We start from the raw sequence: 26,291 nt of genomic DNA, 5'->3' as shown, positions 1-26,291 counted from the left end.
AGGGATGGATATATCTTCTTTAGCTTGATTTACAGCCTCCTGTGAAGGTTACATCCTTTATTGGTCTGATCCATGCACAGTACCCAGATAAGAGTGGGTGCTACTCTCCACACTCCTCTGAATGATGAGCAAACTGCTATTCCAATTCCACCAACCAACGCCATCTTGATCTGACACAGTCCCTTAAGTGTGATTTATGGAAAGTACATGTGATGCTTCTCTTTGCATGGAATTCATTATTGATTCTCTGAAGCAATGCTTGTATAACACTGAGAATGGTGCCATAAATTATCTGTAATGTAAATTATGTGTAATATAGGAATGTTCACAAGGGGCTATCTTTTTTAAATTGGTAATTCCTACTTACTGGATAATGATATTCATCATAAAACAAGGGAAACTCAGATTAAACACAGATAGTATTTTAATGTCTTAGCAAAGAAATTAGGAGAATGACCATTGCTGAAAACTTATATCGTGCTGAGTAAAATCTCGTTTCTTCTGAATACAGAACCTCAGCCATATATTAATGCTGAAGAGAAAAGTAATAGTTACTTTTATCCTATGGATGAATTAAGGTGGTGATACATTTTCATTAGGGTAGTGCAATAGCATTTGCAACTCTGTTTAACTGCTAGGTAGGCAGACATAGCCTAGGCCAGCTAAACTGTGCATCTAACACAATGAATATATTAAAAATCACTGCTCTGTTGTATGCTTGGCAACACCTGAGTGGAAGAGGGTGAGATGAGTGGCACAAAGCGCCCTTACCTGTAAGAACTCCCAGAGTGAGGTAGAGATGCTTCAGGCTGGTGGCAAATGAGCCCAGGATGAAACCAGTAGATGCAAGCAAGCCACCCAGCATGATTCCCACTTGACAGGATAAGTGGTTACTGACAGCACTCCCAAGTGGAGCTTCAAAAATAATTTTAAAAAAGAGGTTCAACAGAAATGTCTTGTGGACTCTGTGAGAAGGCTGTGGTATTGCACTGGCAGGGCAGAGAACAATTAACCTTTGTTTGTTTACTTATTTTTAAGCAGATACAACATTTTCAGGCCTTTATTTTATATACTTTTATGTGGTACTGAGGATTGAACCCAGTACCTCACACATTCTAGACAGGAACTCTACCACTGGGCTACAACCACAACCCTAACAATCAACCATTAAAGCACCAAGCCCACCTCACTGATTTTACAGCTTTGGAAACTGAGGCCCAGAGAGAAGTGACCTGTCCATGACCAGACAGAGAATAAGCAACAGAGCCAGTATAAAACTCAAGCGGCCCGCCTTGCATTTCAGTACCTCTTCCTTATCTTCATTCCATTACAGCCACGGTCCCAGGACCATAGGGTATTTTTTAAACAGTAGATAAACTCTTTACTTAAATTACATGTCACTTGAACAAGGATCTTTGATGTACTATTGGCATACACCATCAGCAATGTTGATGACAGTTAATTGATGGAGAAAGAAAGTGGGCAGCCCTGTGCCACCAGCAATGTCATGCAGCAGAAGACCAGGTTGAAAATGCAAGATAAATCTCTCCATCGGGCACTGCATGCAGGCTTGCCATCATGTGGATGAGAGATCAAAGCCTAGAAAATTCTAAGGAAATTGTTTTACATGCATGGTGACATTCTAGTTGGCTTCACTTCATCTGCTATTTGCCAGTAAATCTGAATTGTGTTGGCCTCAAGGCTTATAGAATATTAGTTAAAGCTGCATGTGGCCAGAAAAGAGGTATATAGCTGCCTGTGGTCACCAAGAAGTACAGCTTAGGGCAACTGACGCTAAGTATGGGGTTATTTCATCTTATAATTCCTTGGTCTCCCAGACAATGGCAAGATTGATGGGTAGGAAAGCTGGGTGGTTTGTTTCCTGAAGAAAAATTCATGCAGACACCAGAACTCTTAAGAATAAAATCAGAAAAGCTGATGCTTTGGGCAGCCGTATAATATGATCATTTCTGTATCGAGCAGGTTTAAAATGGAGGTGGACTGCAATGTCCATGTAGACTCAGACATCAGCTATATATGTATATAACCCTTGGAGAAGAGGAATGAGTGAATCTCTGAAGAACATACAGAATTCTCAAGGTTGCCCTACTATGTTTGTTGGAAAGTAACAAAATTTATATCAAAATTTACACACACACACACACACACACACACACACACACACACACACACACACACCCTCAATGAATAAGGTTCACTTCTCTGTTCATCATATGGCAAATTTTGCCCAGCAGGTGTCCCAGATGTGATTCAGCAGTCTCTTGTCCATACTCTAAACTCTGATGTTCTAGTATTATCTGACCTGGTGAGCAGGTAAGAATATATAATTGGGTATAACAACAGCTCTGACATTCTGTTTTTTTTTTTTAATTTCTTTGTGAGGGGGGATAGTAGGGGATAGGAAAGGTAGCAGAATACAACAATTACTAATAGGGCATTATGTAAAATTGTGGATGTGTAACCGTCGTGATTCTGCAATCTGCATTTGGGGTAAAATTGTGAGTTCATAACCCACTTCAGTCTAATGTATGAAATATGATATGTCAAGAGCTTTGTAATGTTGTGAACAACCAATAAAAAAATAAAATTATATAAAAAAAATTCTTTGTTCTTTTTAGTTATATATGGCAGTAGAATGTATTTAGACATATCATATATACATGGAGTATAACTTCCCACTTTTGTGGTCATACATGATGTGGAGTTACTTAGCTTGTATTCATATATGGGCTCTCACATTCCTGCACAGAGCTTAAATACACTGCTTCTGACATGACCCTCAAAGTTTCACATAGTCATCGGTCACTTAAAGCCATTTACCCCTCTTTGGGGGATTACAAATATTCTCCAAAAGATAACAGTGAGGGAAATGAGTCACCCATATCCTCTGAGAAAGACAGACAGCCTCTTGGCGAGCTGATGCAAATGCTGTAACTAACAACATGACCCTCAAATCAAGTGATAGCTGAAGAGGGAAAAAAAATGTCAGGCTCCAAAGCCAAAATATATTATTTTTTGGTCTCCTAAGACCTTTTATTAGTTGAAAAAGTCAAATTGATTTTCTCATGAAATCTGTTTTTAGTTCTACAATTGCTCTCAACTTCTTCCCAAGAAATACATTTCAGTACAATTCAATTGACTCCTGAGAATATACATTTTTTCCTAAAAATAAATATGAGTCAGAAACTAGAATGGAATCAGATGAAGATATGAGTTTTTGAATATTACAATATTTCTCTTTTGCCACTGAGACATGGCTTGAAGAAATAAATTTTCTAGAGTACTAGAAACTCTTCTAAGTGAAAGGATTAAGTGAGTCTAGGCCATACACAAGATTGTTCCAATTTAATCCGATCTTAGAAACCTTAATAATTGCTAACTGTGATTGAAATTTATAAAAAGAAAAACATCAAAGTTTGTTTTCTCCTTCTATACCAATGCAATGTTGGTTTCCATAAATTTTTAGAACACTCTACATCCTTTAAAAAGAACCTCTGAGGTTTCTTGAATGAAATTATAGCCACAGTGAATGAATATTTTTAGCTCCTGATTATACAATCCTATCCTTCCCCAACACTTTACTAAGCAAGAAGATTTATGCATGAAAAGATAAAATCTGAGAGACAAATTTTGAACCCTCTGGGAAGGGAATGGGATGCAAACCAAGACTTGAGATGTAATGGCAACAACACTCTTTCCTCTCACTTAGGAGAGCATATAGAAATGACTCGTGGTGCTATTCAGTGACTGTGTACTGGATTGGAGAAAAAGGATGCTGTGGCATTTGTAAAACAAAAGTCAAGCATGTACAATGTGGTAAACTGCTCCCCAAATCAGGACAAGTTCTATGATGATCAGCATCCTACCTCTTTATATGGAAGAACCAGGTGATATGTGCCCTTTTCTGTGTATTAATTATTTCTCCCATCTAGCATCAGCCAAAACTATTAATTCCAAAAGCAAGTCTGGTTAGGTTGGCTATAGGTAGGATTGATCTTTTATTTTAATATAGTCTTAGCCAACATTTTTTTCTTTCTTTTTTTTTTTTTTTTTGGTGGAGGCTGGGGGTGGGTGGGTAGGGAGCTGCTAACACACACCTGTAATTCCAGGTACTCCAGAGGCTGGGGCAAGAGCATCACAAGTTCAAGGCCAACCTGGGAAACTTTAATGAGACTCTATCTCAAGGTACAATTTTTAACATATTCCTTACACTTAGAAAAACTGGTAATCAAAGTCATTTTCTCTAATCTGGTCAGAGGTCATGGGCATGACAGTTCAAGGGTATCTGGGAATTGTCTATCCCAATATGTGATACTCACCACAAAGCATAGTCACACAGTCTACAATGGAATGGATCCATGCTGTTTGTGCATAATCCTGAGCAAAATATGTCTGGAACTCCACAAAAAAAATTGAGATACATCTGAAAAATACAAGGCAGGCATATTATACAAAAAGCAAATAAACATGGAATTGACCCAGAACTTTAAAGTTTTGATTCAATCAGTTTTTTCAATTTCCAAGAGTTTTACTGACTGAGGAATAGCAAGTAGGAATTCAGACGTGAACCATTTGGGTCATTCTGGAGAACTAGAACAACAAGCATTCAACCCACAGAGGGACTCCTGAAGACAAGTAGATGTGAAGACCCTTGCTCTAGAGAAGGATTTATAGAAAAGACAGCAGGCCAAGAATAACATCATTCATCTTAATACTGTGTTAACATCTACTGCTGCTGCTGCTGCTTCTTTGTTTGTTTGTTTGCTTCCTGTTTTTGGTACAGGGGACCAGACCCAAAGGTGCTTAATTACTGAGCTACATCCCCAGCCCTACCCCTTTTTAAAATTTTGAGATAGGGTCTCACTAAGTTGCCCAGGCTGGCCTCAAACTTGTGGTGCTCTTGCCCCAGCCTCTGGAATATCCAGAATTACAGGTGTGTGCCAGCAGGCCCAACTATCCATAACTCTAAAAGGTGATTAAACAACTTAAAATTTTAAAAATAAAAAGCAATTTATAAAAACAAAACCCAGGGGGCTGGGTTGTGGCTCAGCGGTAGAGCACTTGCCTAGCACGTGCAAGGCCCTGAGTTGGATCCTCAACACCACATATATAAATAAGTAAATTAAATAAAGATATTGTAAAACAAAAAAACAAAAACCAGCAGTTTCACTTCTAGGATTCATACAAAGGTAATAATCAGATCATAATGATGATAATAATAATAGATATACATAAAAGGATATATTTTGGAGAACTATTTATTGTTACCAAATACTGTAACCAAACTAACTGTTCATCAAAGAAGGACTGGTTAAACAGATTATGGCATATAAATTAAATACTGTATTATTAAGTATTAAAATGATGGTTCTGATCTGTATGTACTGATTACCATTCTAACTGGAGTGAGATGGAATCTCAGTGTAGTTTTGATTTGCATTTCTTTAATTGCCAGAGAGGTTGGACATTTTTTCCTATATTTGTTGATCATGTGTGTTTCTTCTTTGTTAAGTGTCTGTTCAGTTTGGCTTAGGTCATATATTGCAACACTTTTTTTTAACAGCAAAACCAGAAAAACAATATAAATGCTCAATCAATAAAAATGTGTTAAATAATTATGGATACATTCATATGGTGGAATTGTAAGCAGCTATTATTCAGTGAGGTACAGCCATGTGTGCTAATACAAAAAGATTTCTAAGAGATATTACTAAGTGAGGGGGGAAAGCACGAAACAGTGTATATAATATGATCCCATTTGATATAAATGAAAAGGACATGCATTCCATGTTCACATAAGGTTGGGAGATTTTGTTTGTTTTGTCTTATTTTTGGGCCAACCTTAAGAAACTATTGATGAGGTTAGCTTTAGGCAATGAAACTGTGATTTGGAAAGTGAGGAGAAAAAGACATTTTATTTTATATATTTCCAAATTTTTAAAATTTGGATTGCATGATATTTAGGTTTTAAGTAAATTTTAAAATTTTTTTTAAAAAGTTGTTTTCCCAATAGGCACTGATTCTCTGACTGAATGAATCACACTTGGATTACCTACTTGTTTCCCTTGCCAGTTCTCATGGCTGCTTCCTGGTTCAGGATATTTAGAGTCCAATGTTGGCCACACTGTCACACTTTTGTCATTTAGCCTCATTCAGCTCAGGCATCCTCCTCTCTATATATCCTGATAACCTCTCTTTTTTACCAAATGCAAACTTCTTTTCTGATTTTTGGCTCAATCTTTGGTAGTTCAGGAAGGGAATCTGTTCTCCATGGCCACCAAATGAGTGACAGGTGAAGTGCATGGCACTGATGTGGCTTGAAACATCTTTGTCTGCCATTTCTGCTGGGCCAAATACTTCTCATTCTTTGAGACCAAACTCCAAAGCCAACTTCTCTAGAAAGCCTGCTCTGAACTTACAGCTCAGAACTTATCTTTCAGTATTATTTTACATTTCATTTTTACTTAAGCACATTTTTATTTTTATTTTATATATGTCTGAGTTTACCAACATCTCTGGGATTTTGGAAGCACCTAGCACAGAGCCTCATCCTCAATAAATATATGGTGCATATTGGTGGGATTGGTACCAACTGAAGTTGAAACAAAATTATAATCTAAAAATCTCAATGTGTAGTTGTTTCTACATGGATTGGGGATAATATTATCTATGGCCAATTACCAATAGGACACAGGGTAGAAGGTCTCTGTAAGAGGAATTTGGAGAAAATTGTCCCCTTGGCACTATGACAGGACACTTTGGGGGGGGGGGGTTCATGCCTTTATTGATGGTGCCTTCACATAAAGTTATTACTGCAAATGACTTTCTTCTACTGTCAAAAATGTGTTGCCAGAGAAGAAGCAGAGTACTATTGGGGAGGAAAAAGCACCTGATAGGAAAGAGTTAACATATGCAGATCTCAAGTATTTATTCCAAATAAAAATGAAATGAAATGAGTTGCAATGTATACCCATCTAACTTAAGCAAAGCAAACACCATACTTTTAGAGAGAGAGAGAAAGAAATGAGCAAATGAGAATGAGAGAATTCCTGTATTTATGTTGTTCCCCTTCTTCAACCTCAAACTCAGCCTCTATCATTGCAGCCAAAATGTAAAATGAAATTTAAAAAATCAGAATTCCAGGTTGTGAGATTCAAAGGACTCAGTACCTGTTGAACCAAAGGGTTCCCAAGTTACATGCTTTTTCTTTCAGGGGTGAATGTAGTTTCTAACCCTGCATAAGAGTAACTCCATATGCTATGCTCACAAATTTACTGTAAGCATTATAACCACACTTTTTGTCACTTAGCATTCTTTTTCCTCATCCCTAGATTCAAAGACACATATTATATCATTATGATCTCTTGTCATAGTGCTTTTTGATTTATGAATTAGGAACCACACACCCAATTAGCTTTCCACTTCCACTATTAAATCTTAATGATTAAGATTTATCTTAAGTAACATTTATCATGAATATGACAGATAAGAAAATTCTGGAAAAATGAACTTGCAGAAATCATCTTGCACATTTCTGAAACCATGTCAGCTTATATATTCTAACACATATCAGATATTATCTTAGCTTCTTGGGTGTGAATTTATCAATTCTTTAAAATCTAGAATAGTAATTTCATTTTGAAAATACCTTGGAACAAATTCCTCCTCTAATGTGCAAATCTAGACATGTCCCATATTATCTCATATTTAAATATTTCATATTAATGATAAAGGAAGATAGAGGGCAAAAAGAAATATATCATATACTTTAACATCTTCTAGAGCTGCTGATGAAAATGAATGCTGATGTGCCATTACTTTTGGTCTAAAAATATCCTAACACTCCTAAATATTCTAACACATATCAGATATTATAGAAGAGACCACTCTCCCAAACTCTTGAATATCAGAACTTGCAAAGAAAAAAAAATCTGTGCAAAGGAAATACACACACACACACACACACACACACACTTTCACAATGATAGTTTCAGAAATAGAATGAAGCATATTTAGAAGAAAAGACAAACCAGGTCTTCTTAACAAACTAAGAATAAAATCCCAGGCAGAGATGATAGCTGTTGTCCCAGTATTTGAGAGGGTGAGGTAGGAGAATCTCTTGAATCCAGGAGTTCAAGATCAGCCTGGGCAGGGAAGGAAGGAAGGAAGGAAGGAAGGGAGGGAGAGATGGAGGGAGGGAGGGAGGGAGGGAGGGAGGGAGAGAGAGAGAGAGAGAGAGAGAGAGAGAGAGAGAGAGAGAGAGAGAGAAAAGAAAGAAAGAAAGAAAGAAAGAAAGAAAGAAAGAAAGAAAGAAAGAAAGAAAGAAAGAAAGAAAGAAAGAAAGAGAAGAAAAGAAGAAAATCTCCACTTACCTGGTGACCGCCCGGGTGCAGATGGTAACAAGGAAACAGCCAGCCACGATCATCCAGCCCCATCCTCCATCTGGAGGGGAGGTAGACCCAGGTCTATTTACTTTTGCCATAGTTCCAATTCCTTTTTCTTCTTTTCTAAGTTATTCCAACAGCAATTTATGATCTCCGAAGAGTTTGCTGCTCAGTGGCTTCCTGTTGTTATTCAAGGTCGGCATAGAATGCTACCTGGCACATGGGTTACTGGCCATCTACAAATAAAAATGGGGACATATTTGTATTTTATTGCCCTGTCCAAAGGTGGGTTTTTTCATTTGGTAAGAAGTGATTGTTACTTTCCTGTTTGTACCCTGGCCTTCCCACTGGCCTGGTAGAAACCTGCTACCATGTTGCCTACTGCCCATGGACAGCCACTTGTTGTTTTTATTTTTGCTAACATCCCAAGTGAACTTGGAAGCTGATTTTTCCCTAGTTAAGAACATAGACTAGCTGACACCTTGGCTGAAGCTTTGTGAGGCCTTGGGGAAAGACCCCACTAAGCTGTGCCTGGATTCTGGCCCCATAGAAAATGCAAGGAAGTTCCTTAAGGCACTCTTCAGCCTCTTTAACTATAGTTAAGGACAAAATTTTTAAGAGGCAAAATAAGAGTTTTGACAGGTACATTTTTTTTTTAGTGGATGGAGCAAATAACTCACTTGTTGATACAATTTCATTATGATTGCAAGTAGAAGTATTAACATTGATTAAATGAAAGATTGTTTCAAGCATGACAAAGTGTGCATTATCAGGTGAACATAGACTATGTACCACCTGGTAAATTATAGGCAAACCAAACTGCATAATAAGCTATGTGATGTGTTAATATAAGAAAATGGCTCACAACAGAATTTTGCATGAGTACATCTTTGAAGCCACTGGAACAAACTGTTTGCCAGTGAATTCTGTGAGCAAATACAGAGCACAGGTAGTGAAGCAGAGGCAGCAACGGTAATTCCACATACACCACTCAAGATGGCTCACTCTGAAGCCAGGTGCCTCCTCTTTATCTTATTAGCCATCCTGTGACTGTGGGAAGGCTGACAAAGGAGAGCAAGTAGACAGCTGAAAAGTATTACAGATTCATCAAAAATATTGGAAGACCAATATTGATACTAAACCTACTGATTAAAGAAAATAAAAATCATTATTGGAAATAATAATATTAATAACTGGCCTAGGGATTAATAGGTTTAATTAAAAATACCAGTGTCGGGGCTTGTGAAAACAATGATATAGAGCTACCATTTATAGAATACTTTCCATAAGCCAAAATGCTATTCCACAGCCTCAGAGACAGAATAACCAAAAGTTAACGCTTATAACAACCCAAAGAAAGTAGGTAAGAAACTCAGGCTAGAGAGCTTAATTTTCCCAATTACTATTATCACTATTAAGCAGCAGAAGTGGGACATGAACCGGTCTGATTATAAGCCACTATTCCTAACCCATGCCCAGCACAGTTTTCCATCACATGTCCTTATTCAGTGGTAGAAATTCATAAACATTTTTGCCTGATCCTACACATACAACTCTTGCTGATGACACACTCAAAGGATGACATAAAATGCAGGCTGAGGCAGCTATAAATGCATTTTTTTTAAAATGGTACCATTGCTAATTCCCTGAAAGGTGTCTGTAGATCACTGGCTTCATCAGCCATGGAATTATCTCCAAATTCAAAGCAAAACCAGTCCTTTAAAGGAATTTCTAACACTCTGGAGCTTCAGGATCCATCCCTCCAAAATATAAATCTGTGCTGCAGATAAGTAGCTTTAATAGCCTATTACTTTTTTCCCTCAAACACTCAGAGATAAGACTAACTTAAAAGAGCTACTATATTCATAGTTTTCACAAACACAGACTACTATAGCAGGCAGTTGGCTGCCCACTCAAAATCCATAGTTTACCCATTCTCCATTCTATCCTGTCCCTGGTTTTGCTCAGGTAGGTATTTACTAGCTCTTTCCAGTGGCCACATGCTTCAGGGAATGCTGATCCAATTCCCTGTTTCTGGGAATGGGTTGTGGCTGATCTTCCTCCCTCTGTCAGTGAGTGACAAGAGATGAAATGTACAGCAATTCTAGCCAATGGGCTTTGGGGGAAATCCTCCAGGAAATGTTTCCTTGTTCTTAAGACACAGGAAAGAAACAAGCCCTTCTTCATCCTGTAAGCATTCTGAATCTGGACCTGATACCTGGGACTACAACAGCCATCCCTTAACCATGAAGGAAGCTAGCCCAGGGACAGAGTCAATAAGCCAAGGCCAGCAGGGCAGAACAATTAAAAGAACTGGGACCTCAGTGATGTCCCTGAGCTGCTAAGTTAACTACTTCTGGAGCCACTCGCTCTAGCTTATTAAATAACAGTACATTTTACTTATTGTTATAACTAGTTGGAATTTTTGTTACTTCTTCCAGAAGAATCCAAACTGGTCTAGTCCCTCAGACACTAAGGTTCCAGAGCCAGCCTCAACTGCATGTCCTCTCCATGCTGTGTTCAGTCATCTTGATGAGTTGAAATTGGCCATAACAATAATATTTATACCATGGAAATCATAAATTGGCAAACTACTCATCAAAGCCTTTATATCCTACCAGAGAACTAGTTGTTCTAGTTGTGCATTTATGGCTCCTGGAACCAGCCATACACACTTATGTACATTTGTCTTGGGTAGCTTAAATACTTAAATACATTGCAACCTCAGAGTAACATAAGGTGCAACAGCAGTAAACATTTCTAAGAATCATTAAGTAAAGATAAATAACTAAGACAGAATTTAAACCTCTATTCTGATCTAGGAACTTACCCAGTTGAGTGGGTAATTTCCCTGTCTTCTAGGACAGAAACTGAAAAACTATAGCCCTCAAGAAAAATGTGGCTCCTGGAACCCAGCCATACACACTTATGTACATTTGTCTTGGGTAGCTTAAATACTTGCAATGGAGAATGTGTGACTCACAAAATCTAAAACATTTAATATCTGGCCTTTCACAGAGAAAGTGTGTAGGCCGTTGTTCTAGGGTGTTATGTTGATTTGAAATGATTCCAAATACATACTTTATTATATAACGTTTTTCTTTTGGAGTTTGCATTTTTTTGTTTTGATGTTTTGTTTAAGAATACAACATCTTATCAGACCCTCATATGTGGGAGCAAACTCCCTATTCCTTCAGAAATGTTACGTTAAACCTCATCAGACCCCCATGTGTGAGTTATTAACCTCAATTACTATGTTTTTCAGCTTTCTATCACTATAACAAATTCCTGACATAATAAATTTATAATGAGAAAAGGTTTATTTTGACTCACAGTTTCGGAGTTTCCAATTCATGACTGGGCAAATACATTGTATTCGGCCTGGGGGGCCTAAAACAATATAGCACATCATGGTAGGAGTGTGTAGCAGAGCCAAACCCTTTGCTTCATGGCCATGGAGCAAAACAGACAAAGAGACCAGAGTCCCACGATCCCCTTCCAGTGTATGTTCCCAACAATCTGAAAACTTTCCACTAGGACCTACTTCTTAAAGGACTCTCCCAGTAACACCACAAGCTGGGAACCAAGCCTTTAACATGTGGACCTTTGCACAACACTCAAGATCCAAACCATAGCAACTACAGAACTTCAAGATATATATAATCTCAAGGGTTTGACTGCCACTTTAAGAACTTAGGCCACGGCAGAACTACACTCCACTGGCTGCTTCTCCAAAGCCTTGAGAACTCAGGCTGTAACAGGGTGACACTATGTTGGCTTCCAAGCTTTGAACACTCACTTGCCCACCAACACCGGCACCACCCTCAAGCACCAGGGCACCTCATGTGACACTGCAGATTTCTGCTGCAATGGTAGAGCCAGTTCCTCCAAAAACTGCTTGTATAAAGATACACCTCAAACTTTAGTTACATTTTCCTTTCTACAGAGGTCTGCTTCTGAGTAACTGGACTTCAATAAATTTGGAACTCACTTACTATGTGCTTAATGTACATCTAATGTACTCCCTGTGAGACTGTTCCCATTATTCTCCTCCTCCTTAAGCATTATGAACCTAAGCAAACATTTTCTTTGTATGGCAATAAACCAGGTAATTCATAGAATAATACTTTGATCACCTCTGTATTTCCCCCACATGCAGCATAGGAAGAGGCGATGCAAAATAAAATGTCCGGGTTTGGGAGAATAGGGTGGACAATATCAATATTACAACCATGTGGCAGAGTTGTGATATTGATATTGTAAGATAGATAAGAGTAGGATAGAGAAAGGAATCAGCAATCCAAGAAGGATCTGGGTTCTGGCCTGAAGTCTCTACTTCTAAAATGCATGAATCAGGGCAACTTACTTGAGCGTCAGCTTACTCTACTACAACATAATATTATTAACTCTCTCAAAATGTTGTCAAATTAAAATGAGATAAAGAATGAGGAATATTTGGCACAGAAATGTAGACATTGTTTGACGTGTGACTTAACTTCATTTGTTCATCATTCATTCATTCAATCGATATTTCTCCAAGTGTCCACATGCTCCAGAAACGATTCCAGGAGCTGGGTTGTGAGCAGTGAAGGAAATGGCTTCATGAAGCTTACGTCACCAGGGGACAGGCAGTGCACAAACGGTGGGACAATCAGTTCTGGGCCTCAGCTTCCTTGTTTGTAACAAAAAATACCCTCTTCTGCCTGCTTCACTGGATTGCAGTTAGAGTCAAATGAAAGCAATCTCAAACTGGCAGCAGTGACCAAATTGAACGTTAGGGCATTTTTGTTGCATCCGGAATGACATTTACTAATTAGTAAAAATGTCAATGACTATATTAACTACTACATGTACATATCAGAAGATTTATCTAAAACCTAAAGATCCAAACATCCAAATACTCCTAAAAAAAAAAAAAAAAATAGAAGCACTAAAGTTTCTATGTTGCAAGGAGTGAAGGGAAAGGGGAAGCCCTGAGGACCGAAATGGAGCAAACTCTCTTACATGCCTTTGTGGACATGCCCAGATGAACCCCACCCCGCTTTCATGTATAACTATAATGCACTAATTAAACACTTTTTATAAAAGTCATCAGCTGGGACCAAGTGGTAGTGTCCCAATTCAGGTAAGATCTGTATTCCCACTTCACCTGTCCCTGATGGCCCAGACTGTCCAACCCCATGCTATTTTACTCATGGACAACTCTTCAGGACCCCGAAGGCAATACAGTTTTCAACTTCTGCCTGTATCATGTTGGCATAAATCAAAGCTTTTTAAACAGTCATATGTGAATCACATTTATAGTACGCTTTATATCTAGCATGCTCTCTCTCTCTTTTTCAGTTCCAATAGGGTCAGCATTCAAGATTTGGCTTACACCTGCATACAAATGCAAATAATGGAATAAACAATCAGTTAAGCCAATGCAGCTAGCTTCAGTGTGTCATGAAATGATAGGATTAATTTTACAGTCAAAAAGTCAAAGCTTAGAAACCACTGCATTAAGGGCTGGGGTTGTGGCTCAGTGGTAGAGTGCTTGCCTAACATGTGTGAAGCACTGGGTTTGATTCTCAGCACTGCATGTAAATAAAATTAAGGTCATTGAAACTAAAAAATATTTTAAAAAGAAAGAAACCTCTGCATTGGTTTGGTCCTAGTCTCAGGTTTTCCATTTAAATAACCTCCTACACTAAGCTGTTTTCCAGTGGAAGGGTAAATCTACCTACCCATAAATGTACTGTATGAGAACCACCTTCAGTGGCACTGCCGATTGTTATTAAACACTGAAACAGTGCCATGCGACAGACCCGGAGAGCAGTGTAGTGTTGTGGATCAAGAATCAGAAAATGATTCATATTCATTGAACTGCAATTCTATTTCTGCAAAATGATTCTGAGAAAACAATTTTAGGGAAGCAAACACTAAGAGCAAAAACATTAGAATTGCTTTATGAATAATACATAACACAAAAACAATTTAAATGCTCAACAAATGGAAAGTGTTTAGAGAATTACGATCCAGTAAATAAATGGAATACTATGTAATCCTTTAAACTTACAAACAAGAAGATAATATTCCAATATGGAAAGCCTTTATGATGCAACATGAAAGCAAGAATATTCTGAAAGTGTATATACCTTCTGGGGGAAGCGAGGTGAAATTTATGTAGAAATTGTATGCAAGATTATGCAAAGAGGAGCCCTGCGTGGTGGCACACGCCTGTAATCCCAGAGACTCCAGTGGCTGAGGCAGGAGGATCACCAGTTCAAGGCGAGCATCAGTAACTTAGCAAGGCCCTAAGCAATTTAGTGAGATCCTATCTCAAAAATTAAAAAGGGCTGGGGATGTAGCTAAGTGGCAAAGTACCCATGGGTTCAATCCCTGGTACAAAACAAAACAAGAATACGCAAAGATGAATATAGTTTGAATATAGTTGGACTGGCATGATTAAGTTATTATTAATCTTCAAAACTGTATTAAGTATGTGTGTGTGCGCGCATGCATGCATGCATGCATGTGTGTGTGTGTGTGTGTGTGTGTGTATACAATTGTAAAATAACCCCCAATTTTCTTGAATAATTATTTCAGGTCCACTATAGTATAAAATGTGAGTACAAAAATCTCTTTTATATGGCTTCTCGAAGACTAAAAATAACCATACCATTTGTTGATACTTCATATTGAAAACAAGTTATTACTCAATAAATGACACACAGTGAACACCAAGCTCCTGATGAAATAGAATGTTTCCTTTCTTTACAAGAATATTAAGCATTATATTCTGCCTCTGCTAACCCCAAATGTGTCTCTTTTCATTTGTTTTGATGGACTACTCCCTCTTTGGCATCCTCACAATTATAAGAACTGATTTATGAGGAAATCTCAAAAATTACAATTGGACAAATGCAAACAAAAATTTTAAGTAACAATTCCAGTGTTGCTATAGCAACAGCATGATGAACAAAGGACTGTTATAAGGCAGCGTCGACCTAGGTGAAGCCACAGAGCAGGCGACGTCCTCCCTGAACACATGTGTGTGCTGAACTGCAACTCACAGTTGCCTGTGAATACTCACCCTTGAGCCTCACAACCCTCACAGATGACGCTATTTTCACAATGGTGAAACCAAAGCTCAGGGAAGGGAAGGGCCTCTCCTGACAACACTGCATCTGAGCATAGAGGCCAACAAGTAGCTCTGGCTGGCTTTGAGGGTGCATGGGTCCATCTACACTTAAGATTTCTGTCTACAAGATGTCCAAGCTATGCTAAAGCTTCAGTGCCTATTCATATGGGCCATCACAACAAAAGGAAGAAGGGGCAGCCTGCAGGGTTGGCACAAGGGTAGACTGCTGCTCACAAAACAGCCCAAGTGAGTTTCTCTCAAAAATGTCCAGCAGATGGGGCTGAGATTGTGGCTCACCTGTAGAGCATTTGCCTAGCACGGGCGGAACCCAGGTTCGATCCTCAGCACCACATAAAAATAAAGGTATTGTGTTGTGTCCATCTACACCTAAAAAATAAATATTTAAAAAATGTCTAGCAGATTTGTATGTATTCTGAAGAAATGTGCAGGTTAGACAAGGTGAATCTCAGTTCCTAGAGACTTGGAAGCAGCCTGACAGTCTCCCTGCAACATTGACCTGGGCATCCTTGTAAATAATTAACCCACCTGATATTAGACAAATACATTAGGAAAGGCTACTCTGAGTTAGTAGTGTACTTAAAATTGCAAATTATGGGAGCATTTACCATCAAACAGTTCTTCATTTTACTAATGAACATCCAATTTATTGTATTTTGACACTAATCACTAAAAAGTAATTGCATTCTGATTCTTATTTTGGCTTCAGAAAAAATTTCTGAAGCAACAACAACAAAATACTGTTTACTCTGTTGCTCTACAAAGGTTATTCCTTATAGTACAAATTGGGATGTAGTCTCATTTTACTTTTTCCTTCTTATTTTAAAAAAAAGATCTAGTCATTCCTAAAGAATTCTTGCTAACACTCAATAACCCTCCTGTAAAACACTCCATTTGTGGGGAAACTCTTTCATGTTGCCCTCAGTGAATTTTTCCAAAGCGATCCCCTTTCTCAGTAGAAAACCTACAAACTTCTTACATCATTCAGTAAGCAGTTAGGTAAAAGGAAAGAGTGGACCTGGATCCACTTGTTTTTGGAAGGCTTCCAACAAGGGACTTCCTTCCCCAATCCCTTCTATTTCCAGCCTCTTAACCTTTCGCTGTACTTTTCCTTTATGAATCAGTTTGAGCCACAAAAGAGGTAAAGGGGTATGACAGGAAAACACCCAGAGTGGAAATCAATATGGCTGGGTCCAAGTGACCCTACTCCTTGGTAAGATGCTATGTGAGTCACTTCCTCTCTGCTGCTCTTTCCTGATTCATCAGGCTGCTGAATTGCTGGTGTCACCCACCACCCCAACCCAGGTGGCTGATAATCCAGTGAACCTTCCCTGTCATTGAGGTCATCTGGTAGAAAAAGCACTCCCAGTCAATCAAATTGGCTTTGCTCTCTGTTATCACTGAAGAACAGTGAAGTTTACCGGTCTGTTCCTTTTTTATGGCATTTCTAAAAATTCCTGTACTAACAAATCAAAACAAAACAAAACCCTGTACTGCCTCTTGCCTCTTTAGTCATTAAGGCTATGACAAGGAACTTGCAGCTATAGGGAATGAGGTTAGTTCTGCAAGGCAAGGAACCATAGATTGTGTTGTAGGGAAGTGCTCACCGTGCAGAAAGGAAAGTAGAAGCCCATTCTGGGAAGAAAGGGAAAGGCTTTTTTTTTTTTTTGGTCTTTTTTTTTTTAATGTGGTGTTTTTGTTTTTGTTTTTGCTTTTGTTTTAAAGAAAGAGTGATGACCTGCCCAAGTTTCCCAGGGACACATCTTTCACTCCCTGAGTCTGACCAGGGCAGGTATGTGGTACAGTGAAGAGAGTGCTCCCAAGCTCGCCTGTTGATGGAGAAGCTGTCCCAAGGAGGTCACGTGGGAAGATGCAGCTTCACGGAGCCACTGATGAAGACATTTCTCCCATGTTCTCAGTGGAGACACAGAAGATGACTAAGAGCTGAGAGGGCTGTGGCAAAAGGGAAAGTGACTTTCCGGCAAGTAAAGTAGGCCCAGTGGGAATGACAGCTGGTCCTTAAGAAGAACTTAGCAAGAAAGCTGGAGGATTTTTCCAGGCCCTGAGGAAAGTACTTTCATACAGAAAGTACAAACCACAGGTTGCGCCAACAGCAGACAATTCAGCACAACACACCCTGAAGATGGAAGTCAACACCTGGACACCAGCAAGATGAGTTTCACTGTATTACGAGGTCCAGGAGATTAGCAGGGGTCCCACTGACCAATACGAGGGGGAATTCTGCACAGGCTGATGAGATCTTAGTGAATAACCAGCAACCTGTATGACAACCACCATCTCTGCCATTGCCACAGGGCTGCATGTGCTGTCCCCAGACCAGACACTTCTAAAGGGGGAAGCCCGAGAGGGGAGAAACAATGCTCATAAGGAGATTAACCTTGGATTTGACTAAGTAATCTGCAGAAAAGACTGTGCTTAGCTGAAAAAGATTAAATTTGTAAAGACGGCTAAAAACTTTTAAAATCGAGGCACAGTTGATATACAACAAAACACACTATTTTAAAATTACATTTCAATACATTTGACAAATGTAATACACTCTTGTGACATCAACCACCACAATCAAGACTGAACATTTTCATCACCCACAAATGCTCCATCAGGCTTCCTTGCCATCGGTCCTTACCAATCCCAGGACCAGGCTACCACTGGTTTGCTTTCTGTTAATATGGATTAGTCTTATCTGCCAAGAATTTTATGAAAATGGAATCACATGATGTGGGCTATTTTGTTTCTGACTTCTTTTGCTGATTGTGTGTGTGTATGTGTGTGTGTGTGTGTGTGTCCACACACATGCTAGGGATTGGCTACCCACAGCCTAGCATGTGCTGAACACAGGCTCTACCAGAGTTATCACCCTTTTCCCTCCTGATGATATTCTGAGATTCATCCAGTTTGTTGTATCTAGTTAGTTCCTTTTTTAATACTGAATATAGTAGTCTGTGTTATGGATGTACTACAGTTTGTTTATTCATTCATCTGTTGACGAACATTAGCATTGCTTCCAGTTTTAAACCATTATGAAAAAACTTCTGTGATCATCTATACACAAGCCTTTTTATGGACATATGTTTATTCTCTTGAGTAAACATCAAGGAATGAAAGTGCTGAGTCATATGGTAAGTGTATATTTAACTTTAGAGAACATGCCAAATATTTTTTAAGGTGGTTATATGATATTACTAGTAACTTACTAGAGTTCCAGTTGCCCCAAAACCTGAACAATACTTAGTAGATAATGGTATCTCATTACAGTTTTAATTTGTACTTGCCTGATGACTAATGGTGTCAACCATTTTTCACATAATCATTAATTATCCATAAATCTTCTTTTATGAATGTCTATTCAGACATTATGCCCATATTTTATTGGATTATCTTTTTATTGTTGAGATTAAATAATTTATTATATTCTACATACAAATCCTTTGTAGGTGTATGTACTGTAGGTATTTTCTGCCATTATGTGATTGTCTGTTCATTACTTAGTGATATATTTTGAAACGCATAGCTATTAATCGTGGTTAAATGAAATTTGTGATTTTTTTCCTCTTATAGTCAGTTGCATTTTTCTGTATTAGTGGTAAACAATTATAAAATTAGAATTTGAAATATCACTTTGTAGTAGCATGAAAAATATGAAATGCCTGGGAATAAATTTAACATAATATGTACATTACTTAATATGTACATTAGTTATTATTGCTGTTTTGTAGTAGACTAAAAACTACAAAACAGCAATGAGATAAATTTATGAAGGAAAGAGAAGGGGGGGGAGGGAGAGAGAGATTAAGAGACAGAGACCATGTTCATGGATTAGAAAACTTGGAAAATATCATATCTATTCAAGTTGACTGACAGTTTTGATGAAATCTCAACCTACATTCTCTTTTTAATAGAAAATTACAAGCTGATTCTAAAATTTATATGAAAATGCAAAAGACCTAGAAAAAAACAAAGTCATTTTTAAGAGCAAGAATAAAGGATAAAAACTTATATCAATGGATTTCTATACTTACCCTAAAACCAAAGTAATCAAGATAGTAAGATATTGGCACATTAGATCAGTGGAACAGAACAGAGCCCAGATATAGATCTGTGCATTTGTTTGTGTGGGAAAAAATGAATTTTGAGTTTTATATCACAACATACACAAAAACTAACTTAAAGTGGGTCATAGATATAAACATAAAAGCAAAAACTATAAAACTACTAGAAGAAAACAAAGGAGAAAGATCTTCATAATCTGTGGATAGACAGTTTCCCTAAGACACAAACTGCAAATCGAACACCCCAGTTTTGCCTTCATTTAAAATGGAGGCTTATGAAAAAGTTTAGATTTATTATAGCAACCAAAAATTGTGAGATTTCCAAATGGACCCTTCCCTACTGGAAGGACTCTCTGCAGTGGGGCAGTATTCTTTCAGGATACATTATTTGTAGCCCTTAGGGAATCTCATTTGAAACTTGCCTATGTAGACACTCTTGTCTCTGTAGTAGCAAGAAGGAAACAAAAACACTATTTGTGATCATGGAAACTCAATGTCCTCAGACAGCAACTACTGAGCGCATTGCCTGGTCCTCAAAGTCCACAGTAGAAACTATATTCAGCCACATGCACAACCACTCCTTTACCAAATATCAACCTCATTTCCAGCCCACCACATCTGCCCTCACCTACTTATGATATTATAAATTGTTTGCAACTCACTAAAAATATCAGGCTTTATATCTTTTACAAGCAGTTCTTTTTACCTTCAAATTCCTTCCTTCTCCACTTCCCCATCTGACTTTTCTATCACTCCTGTTTCAACTGCATCCACACCTCAAAGCAGGTATCTTCCATATCCAGGCTCTTAGAGACCTTTGCCCATGCCTGCTTCTTGCACTACCAAGGACATCATTGTTATCTACTTACCTTGATCTATCTCTATTGCTAGACTCTTTAACTCCGCTGAACAGAAACTATCTTCAGACATATTTCCCCCTCAATTCTCCCCACCACCCCCAAACTGCATGTCTGTCTGTCTGTCTGTCTGTCTGTCTGTCTGTCTCTCTCTCTCTCTCTCTCTCTCTCTCTCTCTCTCTCTCTAACACACACACACACTCACATACACCACTCTTATACACACTCACACAGAGCCTGGTACACAGTAAGAGCTTAATTAATGCCTAATAAATGAATAAAAAGAGTTCTTCCTTCACTGAGGAACCCCCACACACACACACTCAAGTCATAAAAAATAAACTAATCTCCAGACATAAAGCAAGAAAAACATCCATTATAACTAGAAGATGAAGAGTACTTAACACAACCAGCTTGTCTCTAAGTGGAGCACACTGAAGCATAGTGTTCTCCAGCTCTTTGAGCTCATCTCTGACTCCTAGGCCAGGGACAAAGTCACAAAATAATAATGATACCAACAGTTACTATTTAGGGCACTTAAGCCACCAGGCTCTGAATTCACTGCTATAAATGTTATTCCAGCTTCCATTCATCCCAACCCCATGAAGCAGGTATTCTAATCTCCACTTCACAAATAAGGCAAGCAATGTCCTACCAAGATCCCACCTCAGGTCTGACTTCAGACTTGCGCTCTTCATCAAGGCACACTGCTGTTTCTCCATGGCCTCTGTGCTCCCTCACGCTGGAGGCCATACCTGTTATGTTTTCCACACTGTGTCCCCATCGTACAGAGCAGTGCCTGGCATATATATTTGCTAAATGTTGTGGATTATAAACCCCTGTGGATATTCATGGAGGATAACATCCTGCCCAGTCTCTTGACATTGTATTACCCACCTCTTACCAAGAATTAAATGTATGATTCTTCCCCAACCCAGGACTCAAGGCCTCATCTAGCATCCCGATCCATGACTAGGAAACACAGAGGGACCACGTGTGTAAAGGACGTGGAAGGACAGTTTTCCAAGTATGCTGTGAGGGAATTTCAGCAACTACCTGCAAAGCCCTTATGCCAGAATAGCAAAGAATTCCAGCTTTATAGACTCCTATCCTGGGGGCAAAGTCAGTTTCCAGGAGGGTCTAACGTGAGAGGAAGTTAGGGAAGCCCCGCTCTGCTCAAGTTGTACACTCTGATCCAGGGATCAAGGTCTGGGTCTTAGGATGTCTTTAACTGCATATGGATTTACTTTTGTTGCTCAAAAACACTGCCCATAGGTTCTTCGATGAAGAAAGACTAATGATTCACTTTTTATTGTTTTCTTTTCTGCTTCTCTTTGCTTTGTCCTCCAACAAATCCTGGTAACAGGGGAGTAAATAATTACTGACTTCAACCATAAATTTTTGGATGCCTGTCAGGGACCTTTGGGCACTAAACTGAAACATTGACCTTTGCTAAGAAAGCTACCAAAGTTTCTACACTGTGTGTGATATTTTGAGGATAAGAATACTTTATATAAGACCCAGAATAAACAGCAAAGTGATTTATATGGTATTTGGTCTACAGAAAGGAAGGAAAAGATACAACTCGTGATTCACATTAAAGGCGGAATGTAGAAAGCAAAATTCTCTTCTACCCTTTCAGTTCCTGATACACAGAGCCACGGATTCTAGGCAACATCAGTTTATAACGAGGAACTTGCCTCCAATTTCCATTTTCTGTAGTCATGAAATCTTTTCTCTTATTTGAAAGTAAAATAAATGATAGGCCTGAGCTGTAGCCCTGATTGATTTTAAAAATATACATATGAAATAAAAAAATACACATGTATGTGTGTATCTTATGACATATGTAGATATATCATTCAATCAAGTAACCGAGCACCTAGCAAATTATCTGGCACAGAGTTCATTCTCAATATTTACGTGGCGTAATGAATAAATTTTTCTGTCTAACTCGGTGCCCTTTGTCAAATTCTTTAATTCTAATTTTGCACTCTTACAGAATGTGGAATTATTAAGTCAGATTATGTGATGTTCAAAGCTTCTTGGCTGCAGAGGAGAACCTGGGAATTTGAGGCACATTTGACAGAGTCTTTTTGTTAGTCAACAGAGAACCTATTATTGAAGAACGGTACAGCTGGTCTATACCACAACATTTGCCACACTCTGTAATCACTGCCCTCGGCCATGTTGTTGAAACAGGAGAGGTAAGGAGTCAAAAATTTTCAGTTGGTTAGAAGTTAACCCTTTATATCATGGAGCATCATGGAAAACTGGTGTTTGAAAGAGAATGCAGGCAGAAGAACACACATCTGTGTGACAGTGTGAGCTCCCTCACAGCAGGGGACACTATGGTTCCCATTTGCTCAGTCTACCTCCAGGATAGCACCTGGAAGAGAAGAGATGCTCAAAAAGTATTTAATGAATGAACTTCCTCAACTCTCTAGTTCCAAAGATTTTTCTCAAATCACATGGGAGTTGGTACAAGGAGCTTTAGGAATGGGGGCAATAAATCACCAGAGTTTTCTTTGTTCTTTTATCCACTATAACCAGCCTAGCCAGCATTTGGCTCATAAAGTCCTAGGTGAGCAGAGCTCCCTGGGTACACGGGGGCATGTCCAGGCCTGACCCCAGACCAGTCCAAACCTGGAAACAGAGCTTTACTGCCAGGTTCGCTCTTCTTGCTTTTGCAGAGTGGCTAAGAAGGAGTGTGGGCCGCGGGAGGGCTTACCTACAGAGCCTGGCCTGAGGCCCACTGTCTGCCCCACATTACACAGGCCATCAAATTCCACAGGCCCTCAGAGATGTTTATTTTTGTGTTCTGTAGACTCTGCTCACTGCTTGAGCCACAGCAGGTCACACAAAGGACAAGGTGTTGCCAAGGCCGAGAATGTGGTGTGCTCTTTTTTCTGTAAGAGACGGAGGGCCTGACTTTCTTCCTTGAAATGAAAGTTAGAAATACAAAAATTCCCCTAGATGTGGTTGGTTGTCCTTGTTCTTATCCTGATAGAAACAGTTATGACTGAGCCAGTTCATTTCACCTCCTTCTAGTTAGGGACCCAAACAAGTTGAGCGAACTTTGAACAACAAGGGCCCTGAAACTAGTTCTCAATATTTTTTTGCATGTGTGTGCAATCTATAAGCTTAAAAATATGCCTTTAGCTAAACCTAGTAATAAGTTGTATTGTTAATATTAAGTTATCTGTTGTTTAAAAAAAACATAGGAAGAGAAGAGATAAAACGAACTTCATAATATTTTCAAATAATTTTTATTTTGTGACTCACTAAGACACTTATGTGCATTTTTAAAAATCATGGCAATTGTGTAGGATATTCTTCAAGCCACTGAGAATACTGCCTGTAATGTGAATTTGCACATGTACTAATTCTGTCATCTCCTCCCAGGTCTAAGTCCCACAGAATAGAAGCCCCTCTGTTTACTACAGGTAAGACTAGTGCCTTAGAAAACATGATTCTCTTCTGGTTTTCAGAGTGTATTATTCAAGGCCCAGGAGTAACTTAGAAATGGAAGCGACTTCAACAAAGACATTATTTCTAAAGGAAATAGCAATGTTAATAAAATCCAACACAAGAAGTGAAGTCTCCCAGGACAGTAGCAATTGCAAGCCATTACATTTGTAGGACCAAAGGGGCAAAGGGAGAGAAAGCAGTTACTAGAACCTTGGAAAGTTGCTGCAGAAGGTTTTGGGTGAAGGGAAACGTTGCAGCATAGGATCTGATAGTAAAGGAGGCAAGGGAATGCAAACACCAACCTCATGCTCCTTCTGCCTTCTAAGCAGCAGGGGCAGAGGAGGCACTATTGGACCTAATGGGAGTCTAGTTGATGATGTGCATCGAGGTCAGCTTCCTAGGGTAGAGAATAGGGCGGAAATTGGATGACAGAACCTGGAGAGACAAACAGAAACTGCGGTAGGTTGGTGTCACCTGTAAGCTTGCTCTGCAGTGTGTTAGGGTCATGGTCAAGTCCTAGGAGATGCAGGCCTTGCCTTTAAACTAGATCAAATCTCTGAAGGTATCAACTCAAATCTTTTGGTATTTCAAATATAAAACTCATTTATAAAGCTTTTTAGACTTGAGTACTCCCTTAGATTCAGCCAGCAATCTCCTTGAAATGGACAACTAAAATCTAAAAATCTCTGCTTCCAATCTTTCTTCCAAGTTGCAGACTTAAGTTTCCAGTCAACTATAAGGTACCTCAAAAACACATGTCCAAGAAAGCACTGACTATTCATTTCTGGAGTCACTTTTTTTTTTTATGTTTTCATTGTTTCTAAACTAGGTATGCTAGAAAAATACAGGTGATTTTGATCCCTTCCCAACTCTCACAACAAGTCCAACCATTATCACTCTCTCTCTCTCTCTCTCTTTTTTTTTAACTCCTCTTGCATCTTCCCTCCCTTTCTAAATTTCCCAGTGCCTTGTACCTGAGCCAAGTCTAAGGCTGTCCTGGGCTGCCTTATTAAATCCTGACTCCATGTTTTATGTATTCAGTGACCTTATTTAGACTTCTCTGCTACTTACCAAGTGAGCTCCCTATTCAGGGTCTTGGTACCTCTGTTTCCTTATCTGTAGGATAAGGCCATGTAGAGTACCTGCATCTGGGGACAGACCTCCTTTCCCATGATTCCATGTGGCAGAACCACAGTAGAGTTAACACTCCTGGACTTCCTCCCTTTTCTCCATAAGAGGAGTTAATTCAGTGATTCATTGGAAGAAACAATTGTGCATGATCCCCTCGGCCCTTCCTCTTTTTTTTTCTTTTTCCATGTAGGATCTTCCTGTAAGTAGAGAACATTTATGCTTCTCAGCAGTTCCATACTATAAATGAAAGAGGGTCAAATATTCTTGTAAGGAGGTCTGTGGTTGTTTAGGAGCTGCCAGTGATTGAGACTTGAGTAAGTCTTTTTCATGGTCACAGTACTTGCAACCTTATTTGGCTAAGTTTTAAGCCTCACTCCCCAGTCATTGGTAATATTAGCAATTAATAGTGATATTTTGATCTTAATCTGTTTGAAACCTGGTTCTACCTCTAAATTAGTTTGGAACTTAGGGGAAAGGTGAATGCTTTTTATTGATCCTTCCTAATCCCAATTCCTACACCTCATGGATTTGTGGAAATGAAATGAGATGACTCACATTATATCATGAAGCACAGGACATGCATGTAGTAAATGTTCAAATATATTTTAGCTATAATACTAATGCTGTTGTTATTTATTGATGCCAGAAGTCTGATGGAAGAGATAAGAAACTTAAATTTTCCATATCGTATGATTATTGTATTTTTAAATCAGGAGAGCATTGGAGAATAATAATTATATTGATTAGAACTTCATAAACTACAAAAGAAGATCAGTCACCATTCCCTATGCACAGACTTCATGTAAAGGCATTTACATGTGTCCTGAAGTTGGGTGTGAAAAATATTCTGAATAAGTATTTCTTTGACAAGGGCTTATAAGAGGCCCTTAGGCTGCAGTACAATTGCAAATAGTAATAGACCTTGGCTCAGAAAGATTTTTAAAAAGAAAAGGAAATCTACATCTCAATAGATGCAGAGAAGCCTTCAACAAAATTCAGCACCCATTCATGATAAAAAAAAAACACTGAAGAAATTAGTGATAGAAGAAAACTACCTAACATCATAAAAAAACATAAAGTCAACATCATAATAAATGAAGGAAAAACTGAAAGCATTTCCTTTAAAATCTAGAACCAGACAAAGATGTCCACTCTTACCACTTCTATTCAATATAGTATTAGAAATTCTAGCCGGAGCAATTAAGCAAGAGAAGGA

At 38.7% G+C, this 26,291-nt stretch overlaps 1 protein-coding gene and 1 long non-coding RNA gene across 8 annotated transcripts in view; one reads left to right on the top strand and one right to left on the bottom strand.

The window, feature by feature from the left end:
- Positions 1-26,291, bottom strand: part of Slc16a12 (solute carrier family 16 member 12) — an 81,039-nt gene that overhangs the window by 10,149 nt on the left and 44,599 nt on the right. For 5 of the 7 annotated variants that reach the window (XM_078038506.1, XM_078038481.1, XM_078038487.1 and 2 more), the window contains 3 exons: positions 8,394-8,641; positions 4,341-4,444; positions 772-989 (listed from right to left, as the gene is read on the bottom strand). In XM_078038506.1, coding sequence (XP_077894632.1) covers positions 772-989; positions 4,341-4,444; positions 8,394-8,456 — 385 coding nt within the window. In that variant the 5' untranslated portion in view covers positions 8,457-8,641. The remainder of the gene's footprint in view (positions 1-771; positions 990-4,340; positions 4,445-8,393; positions 8,642-26,291) is intronic. The other 2 variants (XM_078038497.1, XM_078038502.1) reach the window with 2 other exon arrangements.
- Positions 22,461-26,291, top strand: part of LOC144375076 (uncharacterized) — a 36,096-nt gene continuing 32,265 nt past the window's right edge. The window contains exons 1-2 of the long non-coding RNA XR_013434474.1: positions 22,461-22,680; positions 23,879-23,919. This is a non-coding gene — a long non-coding RNA (uncharacterized LOC144375076). The remainder of the gene's footprint in view (positions 22,681-23,878; positions 23,920-26,291) is intronic.

Source organism: Ictidomys tridecemlineatus, chromosome 1 (assembly GCF_052094955.1).
Source record: "Ictidomys tridecemlineatus isolate mIctTri1 chromosome 1, mIctTri1.hap1, whole genome shotgun sequence".
Taxonomy (NCBI): domain Eukaryota; kingdom Metazoa; phylum Chordata; class Mammalia; order Rodentia; family Sciuridae; genus Ictidomys; species Ictidomys tridecemlineatus.
This window is presented reverse-complemented; position numbering and strand designations above follow the sequence as displayed.